This window comes from Phalacrocorax carbo, chromosome 5 (genome assembly GCF_963921805.1).
Source record: "Phalacrocorax carbo chromosome 5, bPhaCar2.1, whole genome shotgun sequence".
In the NCBI taxonomy this organism is placed as follows: Eukaryota; Metazoa; Chordata; class Aves; order Suliformes; family Phalacrocoracidae; genus Phalacrocorax; species Phalacrocorax carbo.
Window position 1 is genome coordinate 6,951,464 of NC_087517.1, and position 23,087 is coordinate 6,974,550.

General features: G+C 45.7%; 1 protein-coding gene across 2 annotated transcripts in view; it reads left to right on the forward strand.

Moving 5' to 3' along the window:
- Positions 1–17,178, forward strand: part of NXPH2 (neurexophilin 2) — a 44,120-nt gene extending 26,942 nt beyond the window's left edge. For both annotated transcript variants that reach the window (XM_064451035.1, XM_064451034.1), the window contains exon 2: positions 14,395–17,178. In XM_064451035.1, coding sequence (XP_064307105.1) covers positions 14,395–15,138 — 744 coding nt within the window. In that variant the 3' untranslated portion in view covers positions 15,139–17,178. The remainder of the gene's footprint in view (positions 1–14,394) is intronic.
- Positions 17,179–23,087: the final 5,909 nt, after the last annotated feature.

Below are 23,087 nucleotides of genomic sequence, written 5' to 3' on the forward strand. Positions count from 1 at the left end.
TGAAAGGAATTCTGGTTTTCCTCTTCCTGGGGACATAAAACATGGCTGAATAAATTAAAGGGATTAAAAATGGGTTTCAATAGGACCTTACAGTATGAAGTCACTGTTACCGTACCATTATGCAGTGCACAATGGCTGCAGGCGTGGCTGGCTGCTGCTAGGCAAAGGCTAATATTGTTTCACCTTAAAACTTAATAATAAGGCAGCTTCAGTCAATGATTTTCTCTTCTTTAAGAGAGTAATTCGTTTAGGAAAGCAGCATGCATGCATGTGTGTAGGCAGCAATAAAATATCTTGAAGTGCCCCGATGTGCTACCTCATGCTAAGTGGTTTGAAAAGGAAAAATATTTTAATTTAATTTAGAAAACTGCCGTGGTCTTTCACACATACTGTGAGGAGGAGAGAAGCTGTGAGCCAGCACGCCACTGCTGCCCCGGCAGGTATGAGGACAGGCAGCTCCCAGCCCAACCCCAGCTTCCACACCCCGCTGCATGGCGGGGAGGAAGACAAACCTCAGCCCTGCCTTCGTCCCGAATCGGTGCGATGGAGCCGTCTCAGCTGGAGCAGGCAGGGAAGGGCAGTGAGAAGGGGCTGCTCGGTACCCCCCAGCAAGGTACCGTGTTCAGCACGATCCTGGGAAGGCTACACCCCCGTCCTAGCCAGGCTTTTCCCAGAGGGCCTCCACTGCATTAAAAAGACCTAAGTGGAAGACCTTCTCCCTGGCATGTGACCCTCGTATCTGCCTGCCGTGCTTCTGAAGCAGCCTCGGCCCCGGCGTGTGTACCCCTTCCCTCCCCAGGCAGCCTAACCTGCAACACGTAGCATTTCTTGTTGAGGGGTAGGTCATCTTTCTCCTCCCTAGTGGTAGCAATCCAGCATACTCTTGTTAATTCCTGCGTGTTTCTATCACAAAGCTTTTAAGCAGAAATATTTTCATAGGGACATGCCAAGAATGTACGGAGCAGCTCCCAGTTAGCAGCGGCTTGGGTCTGGCTGCCCTGCTCCCGGTGCATTAACAAAAGCGCGCAGGGGGAGCAGGATTTCCAGGAAGGAACAGCATGCTTCAAGTAAACAACAAAATGTGTTCTCTGGATGAAAGCTTTGAACTTGAGATTACCAGTCATTCCTCCCCATCCCTGCCCAGCTGACGGACTCCTGGATACATCCACACGTGTTCTTCAAATAGCAGGAAGGTTCGTGACGAATCACCAAGAGTCACTGAATAACCCCAGTTAACAGGTTCTTTAGCTGAGGGTGTTTTGCCCGGGGGCCTGGGGTGACCACAGCTTCCCAAGATGTCAGTGCAGAAAGCACTTGTGGCAGCTCTTTTCAACTGGGAGCTTTGCATGCTGAGCTCTGTGGTGCCCCAAAGCTGAGCTTAAACCACGGCGTGGTTTAAGCACGAGTTGTGCTCAGCCAGGGCCATGGCAGCTCTCGACGGGTACCACCTCGAGCCAGCTTGGCACCGCACGGCACTGCAGCCACGCAGCGTGTCCTGCCATCCAACCTGCAGGACCCTGGTGTGAGCCAGGAGCGGTGCCAGGAAAATATCTGCATTCTTGTATTCTTTAAACTGAGCATTTCCTCCCTAACCTGGCAGAGAGTTATGCACCCTCTGACAAGATGCGTTTAACAGTGAAAACTGAGATAAAGTTCAGAAACTTGGAATTTGTTCCAGCTCGCTCTCCCCTCGCTACAGTTGTCTCCCATTAAAGGCAGCAGAGTTTGCCAGCACACGGTGTCTTCCAGGAATGGGCTCTTTATCTCTATCACGTCAGTGACAGGTTGTTAGGAAATGCAGCCTGCAGTGAAGCAACACAAAAATCGTATGCCTTATTTAAATAATGATGTTCATTGCCTATTAAAATGTAACTTCTTGCTTTAAAATAGGATTAATTAAAATGTACAAGAATGCAATTCAGTTACATTTTATGCTTCAGCCCAGTGCGTACTTTTCATAAGTCATTCCCAGAAGTAATATTCAGGGCAGCACGGCATTCTCAGTCCTGCCATTAAAGCACAAATGACTATAAAACCTGTTCTTTTCAGAAACTTGGCTCAAGTATTGCCATTGTTAGATTTTTCATAACATATTACTTTGGTCATTACTGTTTTGCAATATAATTGTATCGGTGATCTAACTTTTGACAGTATCCAAAGTGGCTGAAAATAGTTTGCTGCAGCACCTTTGTCTTTTAAAGGCCATTTGGGGCTTGTTATTTTAATCCTTGTGCAGCCTGATTTATCACTTCAAACATCTGTCAGCTGTGCTTTGTCTTGAAATTGATAGTGATAGTGTTACTGATTTTTCAACAGCAGCTGTTAGAGGTTCATTAGTTAAACTCTCAAAGGGAGTAGATAACTGTAATATTTTTCTTTGTTAATCATCTCTTACGCGTTGTAATAATCCAGAGCTTGAAATCTGCTAGAAATGCGCAGCTCCTCTCTGTTTAAAACTTGTCAGAAGCATCCCTTTATTCATTTAATCTGGCTCGATTATTAAAACTCTCTTCTTCATAATGCAGTAAAAAATTGAATAATGGCACGCGAGTAGTGAGATGGAAAATCGGCCTTTGCTGGGTCGTACTTAGCGCGGAGGGAGGTCACTCAGGGTCTCAGAGTTCTCACCCAAATGTGAATCAGCTCCGAAGATGAGATTAAGGGCTGTTCCGTAATTGATTTTTAATTTAAAATTTACAAGGCATACAAAACCTCGATGACAACTTGAGTAAAATTAGGTTCATTTCTAACAGATACAGCACTTTTCTGTTAATGCATCTTCCCTACCACGTAAAATAGCCTTAATGGCTAACTATGATTCTTAAAGCATTTCCCCCAAAAAATCCTTGCAAGCCTGCCTCTAGTTGAGTGCCGCAGTGACTCCGGCTAGGAGCTTCAAGGGACCCGAGCATCTGTGAACTTTCCTGCAGCTACGAGCGTATCAGTGCTACTGCTGCTTCAACCGGCAATGCTCACCAACAGATAATTACAGTTTGAAATTAGTATTTTAATGAACTGATCTCAGCAAATGTAAAGCGAAATCTCCCAGGCATTAAAGAAATAAGCAGGAGGGAAAATTATTAACTGTAAAGTTCGACAGACGGATGGTCAGCAGGTGCTGTCTTGGCAAAGGGGTTGAGTGTTCCTGTTTCAATTTGCGGTAAGAGGAGCCTTGGTCAGGTTTCGGTCCTGCAGGCTGCTGAGCAGCATCTGCAAGCGGCATGGTGACTTCGGTGGAGATTGAAAACATCTGAGGCATCTCTCAAGCTTTCCAGGTGAATAGAAATGTCTTCTAAAAATAACTGAATGCCAGGTCTTCATCCTAAAAGCACAAGCCTCTGTCCCGTAAGACAATACATGTGTCCATAGCACCAGTGAAGCTCAGCGCAAAACAGATTGCAAGAGTGCAGCCTGGATTCCAAGGAAATGTACAGAGTGACTCAAAAAGCACCTGAAAATCAGTTCCTTTTTGTTGTCAAAGCATGAATTGTTTTTTCTTCTTAAAGATGGACTAGTACCTCGATCTGGTTTGCATCAGGCACCATGGTCATGCCAGGCCTAGGGAGAAGAGGTTTGTGCAGAGAGCAGAAGCAAACAGCTAGAGGTACCTGCTTGGAGACCCCTGCCAAAAACGGTGTCCTCCACACCATCACCTTTACATGCACTCGGATGGCCAGAAGCACAGGCCATCGCCAAACAGGAGCCCACACACTCAGCTCACCTCTTCCCATTCAGTTACCAGGGTTAGAAACTATTCTTGAAATAAACACACATTGATTTTTGAAGTCAGAGTTTCAGCTTTTAGCCATCTATCTTCAGAAGTCCTTCAGAGGTCCCACCTAGCTAGATTATTCCATTAGTATTTCAGAGACTTGATGACCTTTATATTTTATTTGCTGAAGGACAGTCGATCTCTAACACTGTTGAAGACATTGTGCAGGCAGTTAGGGGGATCACTGACCCACTCCGTGGCAGCAATCCCTTGTCTGTCCTGTTATGAACCAAGCATTCTCCTTGAACGTTTAATGTATTTTTATATGTGTATCTCTCTATATATAAAAGCTAAGATTACTATATCCATCATACACAAATTAGGTATTTTTATACAAGACCTTTTTTCAGATGATTCATGGAATAGTTTACATTTATATTATGTCTCCAAGCTTCAAAATGAGCTGCATGCAAAGAGAATCCTAGAATAGTTTGGGTTGGAAGGGACCGTTAGAGGCCATCCAGTCCAACCCCCCTGCAGTGAGCAGGGACATCCCCAACTAGATCAGGTTGCTCAGAGCCTCGTCCAGCCTGGCCTTGAATGTTCCCAGGGATGGGGCATCAATCACCCCACTGGGCAACTGGGCCAGTGTTTCACCACCCTCAGTGTAAACAATTTCTTCCTTATATCCAGTCTAAATCTCCCCTCCTTTAGTTTAAAACCATCACCCCTTGTCCTGTCACAACAGGCCCTGCTAAGGAGATTGCCCCCTTCTTTCCTATAGCCCCCCTTTAAGCACAGGAAGGCCGCAATAAGGTCTCCCACAGCCTTCTCTTCCCCAGGCTGAACAACCCCAGCTCTCCCAGCCCGGCCTCACAGCAGGAGGGGCTCCAGCCCTCGGAGCATTTTTGTGGCCCCCTCTGGCCCCGCTCCAACAGCCCCGTGTCCCTCCTGCGCTGAGGAGCCCCGAGCTGGCCGCAGCGCTGCGGGGGGTCTCCCCAGAGCGGGGCAGAGGGGCAGGATCCCCTCCCTCGCCCTGCTGCCCACGCTGCCTTTGCTGCAGCCCAGGACACGGTTGGCTTCAGGGCTGCGAGCGCACGTTGCGGGCTCATGTCCGGCCTTTCGTTCACCAGCACCCCAAGTCCTTCTCCGCAGGGCTGCTCTCAGTCCCTTCATCCCCCAGCCTGTATTGATACCGGGGGTTGCCCCGACCCAGGTGCAGGGCCTTGCCCTTGGCCTTGTTGAACCTCGTGGGGTTCTCAGAGGCCCACCTCTCCAGCTTGTCCAGGTCTCTCTGGATGGCATCCCGTCCCTCAGGTGTGTCAACTACTTAGTAAATTAGTTTTTACTTAAGAAAAACTACTTAGTAATATCAGACCAAATGATAAGAGTTGTTCCCCTGCAAACATACAGATGAGATACCTATTTTTTATCTCAGAGATCTCTGGTTTAGATTTAGGCAAAAGAAGTGGGCAAGTAGAAAGAGGTGAAGTCTTCAAGGGTAGAATTTCTGCGCATTTTTTGGCAAGAAGGATTTCTCTGAACAAATTTTCTGTTCTCCCAGCAAAAAGGTAGATCAATTCAATGCATGGATATAATTTAAAAGATATCTATGCTCTAAGCAATTTATCCAGTTGTGGCTGGAGGGAACACTTCAGATAACCTCAAACTACTTGTCAGGTTGTGGGAAAGACGGCACATACTTTCCACAAATACATTTTCAGAAAAGGGAATTCTTTCAGGCTTTATTTTTCATTTTCACTCTTTTTTCTTCTGCTGCTTCTTCTTCCCAATTTTGTTTCTTTACTGAAATATTGTTTTAGTAAAACACTATTTCGCTTTCTCACAAAAATTGGATAATTTTAAAGTGATTTTTTTATTTCTGTAAAATTATGCTGAGTTTGAAGTATCTGTTTTGGTTAAAAATATGCAATGAAATCATAGCCTGAATTGGAACTTCTCCCAGCATACCCCTTCGGTTTAGATTTGTATGTTTGTCTGTGGGTTATTTGAATGTTATCATCTCATATTCTCATTAAAGTAAGGATTTCTAAATGTTACCTTGCCTAGCCTTTAGGTACGTACAGATTTGATAGAGATCTTTCTCTCTCAGATCTTTTGAGGAAAAATGGCAAAGCACCTTTCAGCAGTGCGCCGTGAACCGCGCTTCATTAGCTTCCCGTACGCCTGCCGTGAGAGCAGAAGAGGAACTTGCCATATTATAGGATGGAAAAATAGCGCCGAGTCGCGCTTTGGCTTTCATGTTTCCAATTTATGTTTTCTGACTTACCTTCTGTGACAGCTTGAAACTCCTGGAAGGCAAAAGGCTAAGAAGTGAGAGAAAGCTTTGGGCTTACCCTTATTGTCATGTCTCTTTCAGGTATTTTACGTGTGTACTTGTGTTTAGCAGTATCAATTGACTTTCAGACAATGCTATGTCAGAAAGTATTAATACTCACAATTAATATATTGATATATAGTTTTATTCTGGCATTCCTCATTTTGTTTCTGTCGCTGTCCTGTATGCTGCTGTGACACTTTCCCAGCGATGCTGAAGAGCAATGGCTTTGGAGGAAGCCCCATCCCCACTCACTGAGAGCAGAAAGCGGTACGGCAATGATCAGCTTCCCTTCTGTCAGCCGGGGATGCTGGTACAGCACCCCTCTGCAGGGGGAGAATTTCTTTGTAGGGTTCATTTACAAGCAGAAAATTTAATGGGCTGCGAGGTTCGATCATGAAGGCTTTTTTTCTGCTGAAGCAGCTTGTCATTTTATTTTAACTACAGGAGACAGGACAAAATTGTTAAAGCAATCCAATTATATTAGCTATTGAACAGGGGATTTCTGTCTACCTTTTCTGAGTGAAAGAAAGTACCAATGGCTGCATTAGTCTTTAAAATTTTCCAAACTGCAACCTCCCCTAACATGGCCGGGGGACTTTGAGAAGTCTGGGTATTCTGCTACAGTTCAGCACTTCTGACAATCCACCCCCTGCTCTGCAGTTTCCCTCCCGTAAAGGCTGTCTTTGCTGGAATTAGCACAGTGAACCCCATAGTCCTTCTTTTTGATCTGTTTTAAAATGAGCCAGAAATTAAGTAGGGGAACTCTGAATTTCTGACTTGATTTTATCTTTGTATCAGAGTATTTCAGAGAGTCTGTCATCGCCCAAAGGAGAAAGCAAGCCAGTCACAACAACTAGCTGGTATTTATTTATTTATTTACAGTTTAGCAAGGCAGAGGTTGTACAAGCGTAGGAAAACGTTTGGGGTGCCTGGAGAGCAAGGGCACCCTCAGTTACAAGGTGCAGCTTCTTTTCTAAATATTCACACCCCACCACCCCCATTAGCATGGGTAAATGGCGACAGCAATGTCTGTGGAGCCTTTTCATATACGTGGGGAAATAGTTAAGTCCCCACTTTTGAAAAATGCATAACGACCTAGGGTTGCTCAGCTGTTCAAGCTAATGGTCAGGACCTTCAGTATTATTTGGGTCCCGCTCTTGCCAGCACACTTCTCACACCTCTCCTCTCTTCCAGGCTGCAAACTGCAAGCGCTGCTTCCAGAGCCACACAGGACACAAAGACCTTGCTCTCCACCTCCAGTTGAGATGGTTTTTGTCATTTCTTTTGTTTTGACACAAGTACCTCCCTGCTCACGCCGTTCCTTCCCACCCACTCAGTGCTCAGAGCATTACATGCCACACGGACGGCTCACGGGCTCCTCATGGGTCAGCCCAGGAGTCACGCAGGTAGTTACCACCGCCAGGACCTGGGGAGCACCATCGGCAGCCTGCAGCCCTCCTGGCTGGCTGCCCATCGTCACCCACTGGGGAGGGGACGGTCACCCTGAGCACCTCGGGGTCCCTCCTCAACTGCACCATAACCATGGCAGAATTATTTGGCTCAGGAAGTAAAGCAAGCAGCCAAATATGTGGCCATGTTTTAGCAGTCCCTCCATCTCAAATATTTCAAGTAATGTTTGTGCTTTATTCATAACTGAAATAAAAATACAGAAGTCAGTTGTATTTCTTTGGAGCTCTCTTGTTATTTTCCCAGTATGAGGGCCACATACCCTGCTGTCAGACCCTCGGGTATTCACATACACTTTTTAACTTACAAAACCAAGTTCTAACAAGTAGCTTATATCAATTCCTCTGTACTTACCTAATTTAAAATACACCTTCTGAGAAAAAAAACACAAACTCCAGACTGTGGCAGGATGTTACATGCTTCCTACAAAGCAGCGCGTACACTCCATTTCCACTTGCCGCAGCTACCACTGTCTAATTCCCGGTGTCAGGGGCTAGGTGGCTGGGAGCTGCAGCTGATCGCAAAGTCAGGAGGAGGAGGAGGAGGAGGAGGAAGGGGAGGAATCAGTGCAAATCTTAGGACCTGTCTGGAAGTGAAAGATTTTTGATTCAGTGCAAAACAACTCCTTGTTTCTTGGGGCAGGCCGACCTGCACAATTTTGTTTTATCAAGGGAAATCCAAAAGCTTCCCAGCAGAATTCTGGGGAGAAGGGATCAAAAAAATCAAAACTTTCCAAGCCAAAACCTGAGCCTGGGTTTGAGCAGCTGAAGATCAAGGCATCCTTAAGGATTTTTCTGCATGGTAACCCAACTAGTTAATGCACAGCTTTCATTCCTAGCAAAAGCTGCAGTGGTAAATGAAGGTTAATCCACCTTGCAATTATGAAAGCACACGACCTTATAACATCCTGGAAAGTAAGGCCGTGACTAGATGGAACAAACACGGCTCTTCCCACTAAAAGAAGATGTTGCTTAATTCCTGAATTCCTTGAAGCATTCCTGACAGCAATCACATCTGCTGCCATAAAACCCATCACAGCCTCTGCCTTTGGGAAAAACGTATTTAATAATCAGTAAAGTTCAAGCTCAGCTTGTTGTGATGAATTATTAGAACCCGTCATCATTTTCTTGAAAAAAAAAAAAAAAGGCTATAATGGAACACAATTTTATGTTTTTCCATTTAATTGATGACGGGCTGAGTTTTTATTAATCTTTCTGGGCTCCAGTGTAAGATGCTGAAAAAGCTAATATGAGATCATTGTATCTGGTTAATGTGTGTGCTTTGCAAAATTGATAAGGCCTGTCAAGGCATAAATTATTTAAAATTTGATAAATGTGTTGAAATCATTGAATTTTCAAACAGACAAAGCAGAGCTATTTCTCTTCCCCCCCACCCCCTTCACACTGAGGAGTTTGTGGAGCCGCTCAACGATGCTGCATTATTCTCACAGCACACGGCTTGTAAGGTACCAAAGGGAGCACGAGGAAGCCAGAGAAGCATCCTGCGCTGCCGCAGTGGTGACACGAATATAAACCCGTGAGTTACAGTGTCAGGGATGGAACTAGCGAGAAGGAGAAGGCCACTGGAAGCCTCCCCCAGTATGAGTTTTTCACTGGTGAAACTGGGGGCGGGAGGAGGTTTCTGAGTACCACCTCCCTCCTACCACCCCTGCCTCTCCATCGGTGGGATAAAAAGCTCACAGCAGCACCAGCGAGTGGCTGAATTGTGCTTCAGAGCTGTTTATCCCAACAGATCTATTTATTTCAGCTAATTGCCGAGAGTTTTTAAATGATTTCTGGCAGGGGTGAAGCTGTAGAAATGATTACTGGTGATTGATGAATAACCTGGATAAAATTCCCACAGCATCAGAACGATTAACTCTTGCACAGGTACACCTGCTTGTACTTAGTGCCTTGCCCACAGAGAAAGGCGTGGGAGCAAGTTCCAGATGAACCCAGATTTATTTGGGCAAACAGAGAAAATACAGCTCTTACAGATACCAGCGCCTCATCAGTGCAGGCTCACTTCTCAAATATAGCTCCCAGGCAACATTATTTAACCCTGTGCAGCTCTACTGTGGTCAGGATCATTCACGGAAGAGAAAGGTTTTGAAGAGCAATCACAATCTTTCAGTGAAGCGCACAGGGAGAACCCATGGTTTGAAGTTCAAAACTACATAAATATAAACCCCATCCCCCTTTGGTTTGAGCTATCCTTGCGGTTAATGTAGCAAAAGAAAACAGCAAGGCACGTTGTGGATTCTGTACGTCTCGAGGGGGTCCAAGATTATGTCACCTACTGGAAAATACCTACAGTCTAATGGAATTTTTTTGGTAACTGGGTGACATTTTACAGCCTCTGTAATACGGAAAAAGATTAGGTGATTTCTTCTGTTTGGAAACTGATAGTTTGGAGGGAATGGGAAAATGCAGGTGCAGCAGAGGAGGACTACAGCAATAGCCATCTATTTGAATGTATACACCAACTTCCCTAAGCTAGTATTTTTTAAACATCCTACTAGCAATATTTTCCACTACAGAGAAGCATTTTATTGAAATGGGAAGATGCTGAGGAAGTAATTTTTCTCCAGCATGTGCTGCATTCTTTTAATACAGGTTCTTTTATTTCCCGGAAATTGCTAACCAACGTGAATAAGCAGCTGAACAAAGAGCATCGGCCCATCCTTGCTAACAGCAAAAAGCTGTCATCAAGTGAAGGGCCTTTGCAACATATAGAGGAAAAGGACGCGTTGGAGTTCGGTTCTCTTATATTGCAGAAAGCTTTATTCAAACTAGGAAAAAATCTGCACACGCACAAAGGAGGTTTTACATTAAAAGAGCACAAATATTATTCACGTTTCTGAACAATGTGCCCTCATTCCTGCTCCTGCGCTGGGCACTGAGCAGAACCAGGCGGTTCTTTGTTAGACACCTTTTTACTGAACATATGCAAAACACAACAAATGTACTACCCAGAGCCTGCAAGGTCCCCTTCCCTGCAACCGACCGAGCTGACAACTCTGCAGCCTCTGAATCTCGTTCCTGTAATGAAATCAGTGAAACAAGACAGCACTAGGATGAAGCAGAGTCGAGAGTTAAGGCTGTGAAAGACTGGAGAATCCTACAGTCTGCAAACTCTTTCACAGAGGAGGAAAAAATTACTTGGGTTAAATGTAATGTGCTGATTTCAGCAGTGGCTAGTGATTGCCATCGAGGCCTTAAACAGGAATATTACATCCTTATAACTCAACATATTAACTATTTTGTGTCCCCATGTTATGAAAGCTGCTTTGTTGCCACATGAAGTAGTCCACGTCACTGAGCTCCAGGGATGTGTTTCATTATCTTACGGGTACACATCATTCGGTGTAACACATAGATAATGAAAAGTAGTAGTAGCTCAGCACAGTGCAACTCTGCAGTTCCACCATTGTGGTTTTGAAATAATTGTGCCCTAATATCTTATCGATGTGACCAAGCCACTTGGTTTTAGCATGCATTAACGTTTCCCACACTTCAGCCATCCCGAACCTTGTACCTACATATTTCTTCTTTTTATATCAGAGCCTTCTGAAAAAAGCAGTTCAGAAAGCAATGCTCTGCACTCTCATTTGGAGTGAGAGCCCCCTGAAGAGACATACATTGAGTATTACTGGTAACACATGCCTCAATGCCCTCTAGATCTCTTCATAAAAGGAGGAGGGAGAAAAGCCAAAGAGCCATTGCAAGGATTTCAATAAACATTGCAAAAGAAAAGTAGCCCAGAAGGACAATTGTGTGTGTTCCTGTGCCCTTGCCAGAGGACAGTCAGAGCTGGGTGCAGACACAAGCAAAGTTAGAACCTCCTGTGAAGCAGGCAGCTTTTTTCCTATGTATTTCTCCTTAAAATTTCCTACCGCAACCCCCTCCGGTTCAATTGCTAACAGCAATACCAACTATAGGTGTCCATTAGCATTTGAAGCAGCAGATCATTTAGCTGTGCAGACACAGAGGAAAGTTTTTGGTATTTCAGTACTGCCAGGCTCCTGGTCCCAGCTGGAATCTAGGAATGCAATAGAAAAGCCTCTTTTCTGTGCTTCTAAAGGCCTCAGGTCAGTTTTAGGGTGAAGGATGGGTGAACATGTGCATCAGTTCTTGTTTCATCTGAGCAGAGTCACATCTCTGCAGCAGGGGAATTATTTCCCTGGCAGTGGGGATGGCCAGCTGTTCTCAGCATCTCCTGGCTGATTTTGAGCTTGCGAGCAGGCTTAAAAGTGGCTGAAGAACCATGCATAAACATGACTTTGCTTCACCAGAAGCTTTCCATCACAGTGGAAACGATGCTTCCCCCAGCATGGTTATGACAGCGCTATTTGTGCTGGTGCAGATAAGCATCTGTCACTGTTTCCATTAGAATCTCCTATTTTCCTGGGTTCCTAGCTCAGCCATAAAAAATGTAGCGTAGAGGCAGAAAGTTGACATGCAAGGTCTCAGGCTGAGAGCGATCAGTGTTGTCTCCCCCCCTCCCTTTCTAATCTGAAGAAAAAAAAAATGTGTCTCTGCAGAGACACACCTGACTGCTGCCTTTCAATCCAGCCATAGATTTATTTGGCAATAGTGATGGCCACCTTTCAACATTCAAGTTGTGAACGTTGCCGCGATGGCTGCCTTGCACCATTCAGTCTTAATTACTGCAGTAGGGGTGATCAGGAAGAACACGTGGTAAGTGGGTAAGGTGGGTGTGGGCTCTGGTTTAGAGCCTATTGCTAGAGAACAGGCCCCAGTGAAGATTAAGGGCTTTGGAGTTTCTGATCTTTGCCAGATGATGAATTGAAAAATTGAAGATTATAGATATAGCAATTGAATAGTATAGGAACTGAGTACCGCTAGGAACTAAAGGTGTAGAAGACACCTTTGGGAGCAGTAGCAGAAGGAAAAGCAAGCCCGGTGCTGCAGATTCCCTAGTGAGACAGGCAGCACAAAATCCCACCCTATGAATTCAGTATCAGCGCTCGGTGTTTTGGCTGCTTTAGGCAAATGTCTACCCCATGATCTTGCTGTCCCATCCCGTGCGGTGGTAATACTGGGAGCCCACCATCCCGATCCTGGCGCTGCAAGGTCGGTGATGAAGTGAGAGCAGCAGGTTGGGGATGTGGACAGTACAATACTTCTTTCTTCTTTCTCTTTTAAGCACCTTTTCTTTCTGTTCACACATTTTGTAGAAACAACTGCAGCTGAAAGTTTTTCTTTGTACATTAGTATGATGGTATAAGAAAGTCCTGAAGAGAACAAACCCTGACGACACGTTCTCCCAAATTTATATTCAAGCTTTAAAGGACCTAAAAAGTTAGATAATGGTTTCTAGCCTCTTGAAACAGAGATCCTGCTTCTGACCTCTTGAGTACATGCTCCAGTTCTGCATTTTCAACAGGACTTCTCTTTCACGGCGTACAGGAAGAACGAACATGGGCAGTGTGTCTCTATATTAAGTTGGAAATCTGCTCTTTACTGGGACCTGCGTGTTTGATTGAAATCTAACGCCGTTCTGTCACAACCAGAAGTAGTTATGTGCTTCCTGATTGCAAACAATTTTGCATTAGACTTAGCTCAGCCTAGTCATGTTTCTGAAGAACGCTGAGGTGTGCTCTATGGCCAGGATGGCTCAGCACTTCTTGAAGGTTAGGCCTTGCTAAATACAGGCATCTTCGCACCTGGAACCAACACACCAAAAACACGGTTCCTTTCACTGCCTGTCTCAAATTAAGAGCACAAATGAGCATGCTGAGTTTGGAAAAAAAGGAAGAAGGAACACCAGAAAAGACAAAGGTATAATAAACATTTTAGTACACAATTACAGTACTAGAAGCAGCTGAGTAAGAGAGGACTTTAAGCTTAAAGCAGTTGGGAGGTTAAGTGGGGAGAAAAAAAAAGGGGAATGGAAAATTCTGTTCTATTTCACTTTGTCTTTTAGCAGAGATGCCACTTTGCTGTTCAGGTTTTCCAGCATCCTTAGACATGTTCTTAGCTAACAAATCCAAGAGCAAAGGGTGTCTGTCGCAGTCGTGGTTTAATCCCAGCCAGCAACTAAGCCCCACACAGCCCATCCCCGTGGGATGGGGGAGAGAATCAGAAGAGTAAGAGTGAGAAAACCCGTGGGTTGAGATAAAGACAGTTTAACAGGTAAAGCAAAAGCCGCACATGCAAGCACAGCAAACCAAGGAATTCAGTCACTCCTTCCCATGGGCAGGCGGGTGCTCAGCCATCTCTGGGACAGCAGGGCTTCATCACACGTAACGGTGACTTGGGAAGACAAACACCATCACTCTGAACGTCCCCTCCTCCCTCCTTCTTCCCCCAGCTCTATATGCTGAGCATGACGCCATGTGGTGTGGGACATCCCTGGGGTCAGTTGGGGTCACTGTCACAGCCGTGTCCCCTCCCGACTCCTTGTGCCCCCCCCAGCTCCTCACTGGTGGGTGGGGTGAGGGGCAGGAAACGCCTTGGCTCTGTCTAAGCCCCGCTCAGCAGTAATGAAAACATCTCTATCATCAGCACTGTTTTCAGCACAGATCCAAACCATAGCCCCATACTGGTTACAATTAATAAAATTAACTCTACCCCAGAGAACAGCACAGTCCCCAGTCCTCAACCTATCCAGAGATTCATCCGTTTGTCCCAGTGGATGACTCCCATTGAGCTTTTTGCATCTTCACTAAGCTATTTTGAGGAAAATCCTTGACCTTCCATGGGGTAGCAGAAACTACTCATTACAGTAGCCCACGGGTCGGGGCTGGTTCAGACCCTATTCGTGTAAAAATATATATTAATGGCTTCTTTTGCATCTTGACAGGTTTTTTTCACACTTTGTACAATTCTTTCTTTCTGTTTTGAAACAGGTACTTTGCGACACTAATCACGTCGTACAAGCCACAGACGTGCTGGACTGGGAAGACAAGGATGCTGCAGAGACTTTGGTCGACAACGCGGTCCATTCCAGGATCATCAATCCTTTACGCCTGTTTGTTAAGCCATCTCCAGTACTGAAACACGGCCAGGTGTCCTACTCAGACAGCATAGAAAACTTTTGGGATTGGTTGTCCAACATCACGGAGGTTCAGGAATCTCTCGCACGAACTAAACGCAGACCTATAGTAAAAACTGGGAAATTCAAGAAAATGTTTGGATGGGGCGACTTCCACTCTAACATCAAAACTGTTAAGCTGAACCTCCTGATCACAGGGAAAATCGTTGATCACGGCAATGGGACCTTCAGTGTTTATTTCCGACATAACTCCACAGGTCTGGGAAATGTTTCTGTAAGCCTGGTGCCACCTTCCAAGGTGGTTGAGTTTGAATCATCTCCACAGTCAACACTGGAGACCAAGGAATCCAAGTCCTTCAATTGCCGAATTGAGTACGAAAAAACAGACCGCGCTAAAAAGACTGCCTTGTGCAACTTTGACCCTTCAAAGATCTGCTATCAAGAGCAGACTCAAAGCCATGTCTCCTGGTTGTGTTCCAAACCATTTAAAGTCATCTGCATTTACATTGCTTTTTACAGCGTAGATTACAAACTGGTGCAAAAGGTCTGTCCTGATTATAACTACCATAGTGAGACTCCGTACTTGTCCTCTGGCTGATACAGTCGTGGGTAACTGTAGAGATACAGCATCAGTCGTAAAAATAACCATTTCCATTAACCTTCTGGAGAAGAATATGGTTTCCTATCAGGTTAAAAAGTCTTTAAAAACTGTAGCTGTGTTTGTGCTGTATCGTAAATAATCAAACTATTTATGTAACAACCATTTTCATTTGAGACCGTTGCATTTTAGCTCTCTCATCATTAATAAGGGAACTACCAGGCAGACATGTGACAAAAATCTAACAAAATTATGTCTATAATGAGCATTGATTTTGAAAATCAGTTTTTCAAACTAGATTCGACGGCAAAGAGGTTGTCTTTTACTTGAACTGGAGAGCGCTTAGCAGGATCCTATTTCTCATTGGGAACTTTAGAAGACAGCAATATAAAGAGCAAACAATGAAGCAGACTCGCAGCTGCTTATACACAAAATCCAAATAAAGAGCTCTCCCACTAACTTCATAAAGAATGTTACACACGTGGGGCTCAAGGAATCAAGTCCAAATACTAAGAGAAAGTGCTATTTCTAGGACAAAAAAAAAAAAAAGGAAAGGAACCTGTATTTCTATGAGTTGTAGTAGTTGTACATATTCACTGAGGTGAAGAGGGAGTAGTTCTTCCTTCAGACTTCTTACCGGTACATGATTATGCAATGATGTAATTAGACATTGATGAGCTTTAGTTTATTAGACCCACCTGGTGTGCAGGTTTGGTGTACGTTTCTTCCTTCCATGGTCACCCTTGGTTTTGATTCTTCTCAAATGTTTACATACACACCGGTACTAGTTTTACAGCGATAGAGAATAAACATACCTTGGAAAAAGATGATCTCTGTTTAAGTCTGATGATAACGGGGCTGGCTTCCACTTAACAGAAGTACTTATCTTGCTATCTAGCCCTCTGAGCGCTGCGCTGTAGCAAGGAAAGCGCATCACAGCATAAGGACGATGCCTGAACACCACAAGCTTTCTGCATAATGGCACCCAGTTGCCTTCCTTAGTATCGCATTGCATACCTGAAGCCAAAATACAAGCAATGACAGAGAGGACAACAAAAATCTATGCATCTTTGCCTCATAAAATAGATTTCAAACAATTGCAATCACAATATAAAAATATTCAGCCAGACTTTCCCCTAGTACAGAACAGCATCGCTTCGCTAGAGGTAGGCGTAAGAGCCGAGGGTCCGGCTGTGGTGTTGCTTCCACAGGATAGATGTTGCTCCCACTGCAGTTCGCTCCAGCGATGCTGCTCCAAGCATCAATCCCCCGCGCTTTCGTTGGGTATCGATTTTGCTGCTGCTGCCAATTTGCTATCCTAGTCCTTTGTGACGGTTCAATGCCACAGGTCCCGTGGAAAGAGCTGGCTGAGGAAGTGCTTTTTATTGCCTACAATCAAACTTACATGCAGGGTCCAAGAAGTTACATACCGCTTAAATAAAGTACTATTAAAATCCTCTGTTCAAGTGGTGCGCACCCAGACAAATGATTATGACAGCTCGGAAGGACTCACTTGTGAGATGAATTCTGATTTCCTTGGTAAAGTCTCATACAAGAAAAAAAAATTACTCTGTTAAAAATATACTACAAGTAACTGACTAATTTGTTTTTCTTTTTAGGTGACAAATTTAAATGTGTGGTTTAGTTTGATCAATAATCTAAATGTTTTCCTTCACCTTATTTCATGCAGAGTCTCTCCTGGTCTAAATGATGTTTTTTTGGTTTGTCTGTTACTGTTGATCCCTACAAGATGGTCTACTTTGTATTCTGTATAGCGTGCCCTCGTTCTGGCTGTATATAAGCTTGGATTTATTGCTATGAGTTCAGTGGTTGGTGCTTTTGTAACTTAGCTGTAAGCCATGATTTTATTGCCATGTTATTTTTACTCAGCACTGTAGGCAATTAAAAGAAAACCCTACATGCTGTTTATTATAGAGTATGTGGAAATGATGTATGTATATACACTTAAATATGTGTACATATACAGAATATATGTGTACATGTATTTGTATGTAAATAAAGAGAGTTTGCTAAATCTGGCACTTGCTTATGGCATATTTGATTTTTTTTTTGTTACTTTGTGTTTTTATATATATACAAAAACAAGGCACTGCAACACATCACTGAATATTTTTTCCCAGCTGGAGTTTGCTTTCTTAGGAGATACTTAAGTGTGCACTGCAGTGAACTGCGCTACAAGCCTCGGCAGACGGGGTTCAATAGCATTTCACGATTTGTGAGAAATGAAGTGCGTGTTTTGACAAAGACAATCATGAACTATTTAATAGTTGTGCAAGGTGCATTAAAAGCAGAGAGGTTAGTCTAAATTGGAAAGCATACAGCAGCTCCTCCCAAGCAGGAACAAGCTGGGAGACGTGGCGGCCCTTGCTCAGAGGTGGTCATCGAAACAGGGGCTGGATTCTGGCCCCGCGCAGACATCCTCTCGCTGTGCAGTGTCATCCCAGGCTGAGGTTTCCAGACCTCAGGAAGACAAACCCACACCTTGGACAAACAAACATTGCTCTGGAAACGTGGGGCCCCTGGGCCACGTGGGGATTCAGATGGAAAGGCTATTACAAATCAAGAGACAAGTATTTTAATAGGTTGAACACCCGAGCTTCTCGAACACTGAGAAGACATGCACCCAACTGGCAGCTTTTGACTTAAAACAACTCAAGCTCTCCAAGCAAGGCCCAGGCCGGTGCCACGCCGCCAGAGCAGCGCTGGGTACAGGGAGCGGCAGAGAAACAGAGGCCATGGCAGCAGGAGGGGAGGGTTAACCCAGACCATGACAGTCCTGCCACCCTGGGACACAGCTGCGACCGCCTGCAGCCCGTCCTGCAGCAGAGCATTGGGAAGAGCTGTTACCTCTCACCTGTAAGTCCCCCCAAGGAGCTTTCCTGCCCCCAGACCTCCTAATGATCGAGGAGCAACCATCATCAAACCCGCCTGCCTCCCTCCACACCCAGTTTGGCGAAAGCCAGGGTTTGCTGAAAGACAAAAGCAACGGCACAGAGGGCCCGCGCACCCAGGAGAGGCTGCCTTTGGAGACTTAGCGTTTGCTTTAACGTTTTCCCAGGGAGAAGCGAACCCGCAACAGCAGCATCTGCCCAGCATTCTGCTGCTCTGGTGCTGGGGCGATGGGAGAGGCTTGGACCGCTGTCCTTGCACCGAGCCCTGGCACAAGGCGGCAGCAGGAGGGGAGGGAGGCAGCCTTGGCACCAAAGCCCATCATCCCAGAGGACTCCCCACCACGCTTTTTCCAATCACAATACTTGAAAAATACTTAAAAGCATTACCTTTTTTCAGATCAATAGTGAGAAAGTCACCACAAAAAAAGCACTTACAATCTTATTGCAGTCAAAATCAGATCAAAAAGAAATTACTTACACCTAGCCAGGTATGCAAAATACAATCTAGTGAACTAAAGAAAGTGACAGACTTCATGAGGTCAAATTTCACACTGCCCTTGTAAACAGAACTAAAACTGATGTAATTTCACATGGAACAGGCCATATTTTAGAAAAGTTTCAAATTTCAGTGATTGTTCCTCTCATGACTCTTACTCAAAGGATTTTAAAATAAAAATTGGGAAGATTAAGTACCATTTGTTGATCTGCCGGAGGGCAGGAAGGCCCTACAGAGGAACCTAGGCAGGCTGGATCATTGGGCCAGAGTCAACGGTATGAGATTCAACAAGGCCAAGTGCCAGGTCCTGCCCTTGGGTCACACCAACCCCAGGCAGCGCCCCAGCCCTGGGGCAGAGGGGCTGGGAAGTGCCCGGCGGAGAAGGCCCTGGGGGTGCTGGCTGACAGCCGCTGGGCATGAGCCAGCAGTGCCCAGGTGGCCAAGGAGGCCACCAGCACCCGGGCTTGTGTCAGCACTGGTGTGGCCAGCAGGAGCCGGGCAGGGATGGGGCCCCTGTGCTCAGCACTGGTGAGGCCCCACCTCGAATGCTGGGCTCAGGTTTGGGCCCCTCGGGACAAGAAGGGCCTGGAGGGGCTGGAGCGTGTCCAGAGAAGGGCAGCGGGGCTGGGGCAGGGTCTGGAGCACAAGTGTGCTGGGGAGCGGCTGGGGGAGCTGGGGGGGTTTAGCCTGGAGAAGAGGGGGCTGAGGGGAGCCCTTCTCGCTCTCTACAACTGCCTGACAGGAGGCTGTAGTGAGGTGGGTGTTGGTCTCCCAAGTAACAAGCGATAGGATGAGAGGAAATGGTCTCAGGCTGCACCAGGGGAAGTTTAGGTTGGAGATTAGGAAAAAATTCTTCACCAAAAGGGTTGTCAGGCATTGGAACAGGCTGCCCAGGGAGGTGGCTGAGTCTCCATCCCTAGAAGTATTTAAAAGAAGGGTAGATGTGGTGCTTGAGGATATGGTTTAGTGGTGGGCTTGGCAGTGATAGGTTAGCGGTTGGACCTTATGAACTTAAGGGTCTTTTCCAGCCTACATGATTCTACAATTCTATGATTTTCAGAAAGTGTTCCAAGTGGGCAATAATGACTTACTACTGCAGAACTTAATCTGAAAGTTTTTAGTAGGCATACTTTAATCCAAATCACAACAGCATAGTTTTGCATGCATTTATATCAATGTAAATATGTATTTAAGCTCCTTACTAGACACACTTCCTATTGTTCTCCCCACCCCATGGATATACATATAGAAATCCCAGTAAACAGCTAATTCAGGATACACACATAAGCACCGGCTTTGTCCTTAGACCGCCCACCGGACAGTGCCGCAGGAACCCCGATCATTCAGGTTTTTCTTCTTTAATCATTTCAACTTGAACAAGGAAGTAACTTAGTTTGGTTTTTCTTTTCCCCTCAAGAATTTCATCCGTTGGATCCTCGGCCTCTCAGTCATCGCCCTGCCAGCGATATTGCGCTGGGACCCGGGGCTCTCTGCCCGCCTCGCCGCCTGCGCGCCAATTCCCAAGCTCGAGCTTGTACTACAGTGGTGAGCAAGACAGGAGAAAGGCAAAAAGCCGCGAGTTGTTTGCTGTGAGCTCCCTGGGGTTGCTACATCATCTTTTTAGGGAGAATTTACCAGGCAGTGCTGAAAGAGCAAACCCCTGAATAATCCCGATGCAGCTGGAAAAACTCTCATAGCAGCTAGGCGAAGGTGCTCAGTGCAAATCAGCATCCTGTGCTGCCTTTGTTAATTGTAATTCAAGGACATTAGAACTTGCTATTTGTTTTATGCTCTGTTGACCAGCATAATCTGGATAATGTTTTATTTATAGTACAATAATGATTCGTCATTACCACTGTCCCTATTCAAATATGCACAGTTAAAAAGACAATAACAATTCACATATACTAAGTAGCTCAATGAAATACACATCCATCAAGTAGATTTTTAGCTGTAGGGTGTCTCATTTGAAAAACTAGACTTTGCCATTCCCATCTGTCTCTCGTGAACACCTCTTATGTGCATCTGCCAGAAGCGGCTTCCTTCTTTGTTTTAAAACTAGCAAATAAAATGACGTTTCTCACGTATTGGCTGTGCTTAGAGGATATTGCCTGTACTGTATTAGACAAAAACCTAGGAGTTAGTGTAACCCCCTCCGCAGGTTGATAAAACCAAAAATCACAAATTTCTATCACATCCCTTGTGGATTTGGGTCTCTGGAGCCAGTGAACAGAAGCTAAGCCACCTGTCAGCAGACTGGTCCCTATTGCCTACATAGCCCAGCCTGCCGCACACCGGCTCCACAAGAGAGGGATCCGAGGGACTGGTTTTATAGAAGAGTTGAATTGTCATGAAACATCCCACTTCACTCAAACCACACCTCACCTGGAGGGTTGTTGAGCACAGGTCTGCAAAAATCTGTTTGAATCTGCATTTAAAAGTGATGGAAACCAAACGGAGTCTGCTGGACGCTGCCACCAGCACAGCAGCATCTTCCTGCCGAGACTGCTGCGACCGACCACATCACACAGCTCTCCAGCCCAAAATGCCTGTGGGCTTTCAGTCAGAAGCGATCCTCCAGCTGTTGGTACTCTCAAGCAAGAACCCCGGTCATCTAGACTAAATTTTGAAGGAAAAAAAACCCACAAAAAATGCTTTTCCAAAGACAATTCAGTCTCCAGCTCAGCATAAATCCAGCACCAGCTGCAGCCCAATTAAAAAGCAATTATGTTCATGGGAAACCAGTTTACTCAGGGATAGAGAAGAAAAAAAAAAAATCTACCTACATGAACATTGGTAGGACTCTAAAACAAGGCTCCAAACGAAATACCGGCACCTTCCTATTCATCAGTAATGAAGGAGCCAAGCAGGTCAAACAGTATTTCTTGCACTACCCCCTGGTTTTGCCCTGAAGTCAGAACAGGAAAAAAAAGAAATCCACTAGTTCAGGGACTTAATATATTTTCTTCATCTTATGAGAAAGGCACATCCGTAATTCCTCACCCTGACATGGGAAGCTAAATTCTTCGAGGGTACAGAGATGATGAGCATTCTTTTGCTGAAGTCAAAAGGCTCAACTCCCTTTAAGTAGAAGGAGCGGAGCCATGTGGGAAGCCGGGCTGGCGTGCGGCGAGACCGCGATGCCTTTTGGCTCGTCAGAAGGCAGCAGGCAGGGTGCGGGGGTCTCGCCCAGAGCTGGGCTGTCAGCAGGGCACAGGACACCGCGGGACGCAGCCCGACTGCAGCAGTCAATCACAGCCGCAACGAAGGAGCAACAGTGCGAGATCTGCTTCAGAAACATTTTCTCAGACATCCCACCACTCACCCTGCCCCTCCCACTTGAACTGTTGTCAGGAAAAAAAAAAAGACAGTTTTATTACCAGCCTGATCCGACAAGCATCTCGCATTTCAATCATCATCCTGCGCATCTGCCCTTGGCAGCTCTACATTTTAGCTACCTCAGATGCAAATCCTGTTTCTCTATTCTCTTGCCTCATTCCCAGACAGTGCGTGGCTCTTCCATCATTATGCAGTCAATTAAGCTTTGGCCACCTTATCTTAACAGCTCCAAATAAGCTGGTGATCTTCCTGAAAGGTGGTACATTATAATTGGTTCCAAACCAGCAAGAAAGAGGATAGGGAAATATGAGACTTGGATGTTATTTGAATTAGCCCTGAAGTTAAAAATGGCCAAAAAACCCCCCGAAGTTATTGGGGTGTTTGTTTAGATCTTCTAGTGTTGGCCAGGTGTGTATCAGCTTGTACAGCCAGGAAGCAAGACTCAGGATGTTTTGTTCTAGAGATGGAACAGGTAAGCGATGCTGCCAGCTCCCAGGTGCAGGCGATGAAATAGATCCACTGTGCTCCCTAGCACAGAGCCGCATCAGGGGAGAGGGTAATGGGTGCAGAAGCCTGGCAGAGGGCACACTTCGGGTGTGCTCTATAGGTGTGTCTATTATACATAACCTCGACAGTTTTTCAGTCTACAGCTCAGTCCCAGGCAAGCTCAAAGCAAACAGCTCGCTCTTCCTCCCAGCTGGGACTCGGGAACACCCTAGTAGGTTTCTTGCATTGCTGTGATCCTCATTTCATCCCTATGAGGAGAGTGATAAACACCTAAGCAGCCACGAGAGCTGGGTCTGGATAAATGTCCTGGCTATGAGTTTGTAGGTGGGTGGACAATTACATCCACATTTCAAAGGCCCCTGAAGAAATGCAACTCACTCCAAGCTCTTGTAGGGAATGACAAAGCTATCTCCTCGCAGGAAAGGATTTGAGGCTCTCCACCCCAGTCAAAGTGCCCCGGCTCAGAGGTGGGGTGGAAGCCAGGCTGCTGCTCCCCGCAGCACGCAGACTTCCACGGGCGCAGGGAGTGGGCGGCGGTGCCGACCGGGGGACCCCACCGCAGGAGCCAGCACAGCTCCCACCACCCGGCGCCAGCGCCAGCTCCCCCGGGTCAAGCTCTGGGCGTTCCCCCAGGGATGTGGCAACAGCAGCGTTACCTGCTACAGTTACCTGCCTAACAAGTCACATTATTTCCT